This window comes from Mauremys reevesii, linkage group 3 (assembly GCF_016161935.1).
Source record: "Mauremys reevesii isolate NIE-2019 linkage group 3, ASM1616193v1, whole genome shotgun sequence".
Taxonomy (NCBI): domain Eukaryota; kingdom Metazoa; phylum Chordata; order Testudines; family Geoemydidae; genus Mauremys; species Mauremys reevesii.
Genome location: NC_052625.1, coordinates 133,320,110 through 133,326,318, shown reverse-complemented (window position 1 = coordinate 133,326,318; position 6,209 = coordinate 133,320,110). Strand labels below are relative to the sequence as shown.

The 6,209-nt window shown below is 40.6% G+C and overlaps 1 protein-coding gene across 3 annotated transcripts in view; it reads left to right on the top strand.

The window, feature by feature from the left end:
- The window catches only part of GRIK2 (glutamate ionotropic receptor kainate type subunit 2), a 591,552-nt gene that overhangs the window by 470,154 nt on the left and 115,189 nt on the right, over window positions 1-6,209 (top strand). For 2 of the 3 annotated variants that reach the window (XM_039530285.1, XM_039530290.1), the window contains one exon: window positions 1,861-2,078. In XM_039530285.1, the coding sequence (XP_039386219.1) occupies window positions 1,861-2,078 (218 nt within the window). Of the gene's footprint in view, window positions 1-1,860; window positions 2,079-6,209 lie in introns of those variants that run through there. The other variant, XM_039530287.1, reaches the window with a different exon arrangement.

Sequence of the window (6,209 nt, the reverse complement as noted above, 5' to 3'; positions counted from 1 at the left end):
AGGATACATGATAGAGGAAACTCATCCATTTTTTGCTGACGCCTCTAGCCCCCAGGAAACTGTGGGATATAGTGCTGGACATGACGTTACCTTGGGTACATGACAGTCAGCACCTAACCAGGCTCTGTTTCACAGGCCTAGGTGGCGTTCTGTTGAAGTCCCTGGGTAAGATATGAACTTGTGGTAATTGGGGCAACTGTGGCAAACGTTTCCACTGTTCTTTTCTTCCCAGTCTTGTTTGATTCTACTAGTGTTGATTTTTAATTAAAATAATAAATACATTGAAGATGGTGGGCTTATTAGGAAATATAGTAGTGTTATGGTGTCTAAGTGTCTGACTGACAGGGCCTAGGAGCGACTACATCAGAAAGGTACTTTTCTACTTTTTTCCTTGAGTTCTAGGCAGAGTCTGGCGCTGGAGTTGCCTATCATGCCCAAGTCTGTCACCCTTTTTTGTTTGAAACAGCAAGGGTAAGATGAACTACAGGGTAAGATGGACTGTTTTGGATCAAATAGTCCAGTCATGGTACCACTTTTCCTTTTCTTTTTTGTTGCATTGATGTTGAAAGATTGGCATAACCTACATTTATCTGAAGATGTCTTACCTTGCTGGACCAGTTACAATTAATGTAATATAAACAAGGTAATTGATCAGGAATAAAATAGTCCATCTTGCCTTCATTCATTTTACCCAAGTAGTAATAAAAATAAGTTAATTGACTAAAAAAAACCCCTAATACTTTATTTCAATGATATATCAATACAGCTAAACTATTTCTTTAAAAATGCATATATACTTCTCAACGTTTTTTTATATATTTTATTTATGGCAAAATGTGAATTGTTTACCTTATGATTATTAGCTATAATTTAATGGGGAAAAATCCATACGTCAGTTTACAATTATATTTCTGATGCAAATTAAGTAAACTGAATTCCATTTTTCCCTGTTCGTAATAATTAAGCACAAGAGGAGGTCATGTGCTACAAATTGTCTCATTAGCCTCTAAATTGGCATTAATAATTATGCAAATTACCATACAATGTGTGGCGCCCCCTCCATTCTTTAGTGCCATGAGCAGACAACTCCAGCAATGCATTATAATCTATCTTTATCTACTTTATGCATAACAGTCTAATATTGTCATTGCTGCTCTATCAAGTTAAATGTGTGGCACAGCCACCCATATTTATCTGAAATTGTGGGCTAATTATAGAGATGGGAGATGTTTTCTTTTATCTGAGAAATTGCTAAACAAGACTTTATTACAATAGAAGTGGCAGAAGTCAAGGTTCTTATAGTTTTGGGGAGTTGAAATACTCTGCTTTATATTGCTTTTTTCAGCAACAACATATTTTTCTTTCATCAAAAAAAGTTTTTTATGACCTGCTTAATTAATCTTTAAATGCTTTGAAGAAAAAGCACAGTAGACAGGCTACAGTAAGTATTATTATTAACTTAGAGGCTCAAGCCTGCTGTGAGTTTTTTTTTAGTATAAAGCTTCTTTTGACAATCCAGTTCCAATTACTGCTTTTCCTTGTTGTTTTCTATTGTCATGAAACAAACAAACAAACAAAAACATTTAAAATAGGGTTGCACATTATCTCATGCCAAAACTGCGCTTTGAGTCTCCCATTACTATATTTTGTTTCCCACAGTCCCCAAATCTGTCTTGTAAGTGTAATCAGTCCCTATTTTCCATTTCAGTTGTGTTTGTTTGTACAAGCAATATGTAAGCCTGTAGCTTAAAGATTTTTTGTGCAATGATTCTGTTCTCAACACTGTGACAAAAAAGTGCCGAACGCTTGTGGATTGTTTTCTGTGCATTGGTTTCACCTTTCTCCCCTAATTTCCATTAGGTTCTGAGCTTATGCCCAAAGCCCTCTCCACCAGGATAGTGGGAGGCATTTGGTGGTTTTTCACACTTATCATCATTTCCTCGTACACTGCTAACCTAGCCGCCTTTCTGACAGTGGAGCGCATGGAATCTCCCATTGATTCAGCTGATGATTTAGCCAAGCAGACAAAGATAGAGTATGGTGCAGTGGAAGATGGAGCAACCATGACTTTCTTCAAGGTAGGCCCTTTATGTTCTGATTGGAAAAAATGCTGAAACATGATTCTGAAAGTAAAAAGACCTTGAATTAAGCCTGCTGAGCAGAGAGATAATATGTGAGATGATTCCCACTGCACTCAAATCCGTTGAGAAAAATTACATTTTTGTGTGTTTGCAAGAGAGCAAAAGAAACTTCTTGTTCATACATAACCTTTCTCATGAAAGTAAAAAAGGCAGTTTCCATTTTTTGAAATTTTCTCCTGAAAATAAAAAAGGAGGGCTTTGGGTCTGCTTAGATCTTTCTGATGATTTTTCCTCAGAATGCTTAGTGCATTGTAATGGAGTAAGTCAAGAATACTGACGTGAGGCGAATCACTCAGGCGAATCTCCCATTGCTGGAGCTGAGTGTGAGTTTTGCTTGAATAGGGATTTCAGGATCAGGTCAATAATTTTATCATAGTTAATTACATATCTATCTGTCAAACTTCCGATATCTAGATGCTGATACTGCAGTCATCACTGCCGCAGCTGGGCTGGGCAAATCTTATGGACATTGCATTTCTGAGAACCTTTCAAATTGAATTTTGACTACCTCAGATTCATATAACATCTCCCCGCCCTCTGCCTTGTGACTAGGGCAGGAGTTGGCAACCTCTGGCACCCTGGCAGGCCGGGCCAGTTTGTTTACCTGCTGCGTTGGCAGGTTCGGCCAATCGTGGCTCCCACTGGCCACAGTTTGCCACTCCAGGCCAATGGAGGCTGTGGGAAGCGGCGCAGGCCGAGGGATTTGTTGGCAGCGGCTTCCCACTGCCCTCATTGGCCTGGAAAGTCACGATTGGCTGAACCTGCTGACACTGCAGGTAAACAAACTGGCCTGGCGTACCCTGGCAAGCCGTGTTCCAGAGGTTGCCGACCCCTGGACTAGGGTGATTCAACAGACAATATAATGTGCTAATTTTTAGCTAAATTGAAGCCTGATTAGAGATAGAAGTAATGCCACTTCCCCCGCTCCCCAAATTAACTAGGTTGGCACAAATTATCATTAAGTACATATCCTGGGCCAGATCATAGCCTGGGCTATGGCCCTTCAGATTTGACAGCACAAGAGGTTCCTATGGCTCCCCAGTACAGGGACATACTCCAGGCCTGGAAAATGCATCATACTCTGGAGTTCCTTAGCTAGCATAATTATCACTTAACAGCCACTATAATTGTAATTATAATGTACCTGTCCTACATTAACATGCCACTATAACATAGAAGAGTCCTGAGGCTTTCTTGTGTTATGCCGAGACTGAGGGAGTGGCCAGAGATCTGGGCAGTGCCAGGGGTGGGTTAAAGACACCTTTACATCCCTTTACTCAGCTGCATAGAGTAAAAGTTTCACCATTTATTCAGCTGAAAGAGCTAAGAAATCATTATCTAATCTTATGGTAGTGATACGTATATAAGTAAGTACAGTAAAAGCTTTCTTTACCTTGGGCAGCTCACCGCAAGCAGTGACCTGTCCCTGCTGCTCCTAGGCAGAGACACGGTTAGGTGGCTCTGCATGCTTCCTCCACTCCGAGCGCTGGCTCTGCAGCTCCCATTGGCCGGGAACCACAGCCAATGGGAGCTGCGGGGATGGTTCCTGTGGGCGGAGGCAGCACACATGACAGATAAAAAAGCTTTTACTGTACATACTTTCTGTATTCTTACTTTCAACTTTCACCTGGAAAATAAGAATTGATTAAATTTCAGTGACTGAGGACTTTGTAATCTTGTTGTCTCAGAGGATGGGTTAGGAAGGTTCAGGATAGTTTCCATAGAATTTTTTTTTTTTCAAAAGGATCTGAGGAAAAAGTGGGAGTGTGCTAATAAAGTTTGTGGATGACACAAAGCTGGGAGGTATTGCCAATACAGAGAAGGATGGGGATGTTTTACAGGAAGATCTGGATGACCTTGTAAACTGGAGTAATAGTAATAGGATGAAATTTAATACTGAAAAGTGCAAGGTCATACATTTAGGGATTAATAACAAGAATTTTTGTTATAAGCTAGGGATGCATCAGTTGGAAGTAACAGAGGAGAAGAAGGACCTTGGAGTACTGGTTGATTACAGGATGACTATGAGTCACCAATGTGATGTGGCTGTGAAAAAAACTAATGTGGCCTTGGGTTGCATTAGGCAAGGTATTTCCAGTAGATATAAGGAGGTGTTAGTACCATTATACAAGGCACTGAGGAGACCTCATCTGGAATACTGTGAGTAGTTCTGGTCTCCCATGATTAAGAAGGATGAATTCAAACTGGAACAGGTACAGAGAAGGGCTACTAAGTTGATCCAAGGAATGGAAAACCTGTCTTATGAAAGGAGACTGAAAGAGCTTGGCTTGTTTAGCCTAACCAAAAGAAGGCTGAGAGGAGATATGATTGCTCTCTATAAATATATTAGAGGGATAAATATCAGGGAGGGAGAGGAATTATTTAAGCTCAGTACCAATGTGGACACAAGAACATATGGATATAAACTGGCCATCAGGAAATTTAGACTTGAAATTAGACGAAGGTTTCTAACCATCAAAGGAGTGAAGTTCTGGAACAGCCTTCCAAGGGGAGTAGTGGGGGCAAAAGACATATCTGGCTTCACGATTAAGCTTGATAAGTTTATGGAGGGGTTGGTATGATGGGATAGCCTAATTTTGGCAATTAATTGATCTTTCATTATTAGTGGTAAATATGCCCAATGGCCTGTGATGGGATGTTAGATGGGGTGGGATCTGAATTACTACAGAGAATTCTTTCTTGGGTGTCTGGCTGGTGAGTCTTGCTCACATGCTCAGGGTTTAGCTGATCACCATATTTAAGGTTGGGAAGGAATTTTCCTCCAGGGCAGATTGGCAGAGGCCCTGGTTTTTTTTTTTTTTTGCCTTCTTCTGCAGTGTGGGGCACGGGTCACTTGCTGTAAAATTCTCTGCACCTTGACGTCTTTAAACCCTGATTTGAGGACTTCAGTAGCTCAGACATAGGTTAGGAGTTTATTACAGGAGTCGGTGGGTGAGATTCTGTGGCCTGTGTTATGCAGGTCAGACTAGACAATCATAATGGTCCCTTCTGACCTTAAAGTCTATGATTCTATAAAATTGATGGAAGTAACTAATCCATTAGAACTTCTTTTATGGGTATGTCTACACTACCTGCCGGATTGGCGAGTAGTGATCGATCCCCGAACATGCTCCCCGTCGACTCCGGAACTCCACCAGGGCAAGAGGCAGGAGTGAGGTCGATGGGGGAGCGGTGGCCATTGATCCTGCGCCGGATGCAAAGTAAGTCAATCTAAGTCGATCTAAGATACTTCGACCTCAGCTACGCTATTCTCGTAGCTGAAGTTGCGTATCTTAGATTGATCTCCCCACCCCAGGGTAGACCAGGCCTTTGACAGAAAATATGTGTAGAAAAAGTTTAAAAACTGAGATTTTTAAAGTACCAAAATGATTAAAGTCCCAGGACATAAAGATGACACACGGTATTTATTGCATTACCAGAAAACACTATAGGACATCTTTTTTGTCTTTTTTCTCTGGCAGAAGACTTTGATTTTATACTCCTTCAGACTGGAAGGCTGGACTCTAAAATATTAGGAGCCATTTTTTACCTAGCAGTGTCTTTGACTCCAGTTTCCAGCATCATTTTTCTCTGTCTGTCCTTAACTTTTTTCTTTATTTAAAAAAATTCTCCATGATGCCTTCCTTTCTTCTCCAGACACTATTTCTCCTTCTTGCTTTTTTTGTCTCCTCCTATCTCTTCTCTGTATATTTTCCCTGATATATGTTGCTTTTATTGTTTCTATACATACTTACCTTTCTCATCTTCTCTGTGATGTTCCTCTGTTTGAATATGTATCCTGTTTTGATTCTGATCCTTCTTACATGCCTTCCTTTAATTTCTTGTGTCTGCCTCTATGTTGCCTCCAAGAACAAAAGAACATTTACAGTCAGTAGAGCAATGGCTGCATCTCTTGCATGGAAATGCTTTCCCTTCAGTGGCACATAGAAGTTTGAAATGTACTAGACTTGACTGCACACAACAGAAACATAGCATCAGAAAACACAATCCTGTAGTGCTTCTGGTACATCTTTATTGAATTCTACCACTTCAGCAAGGGTGAACAAG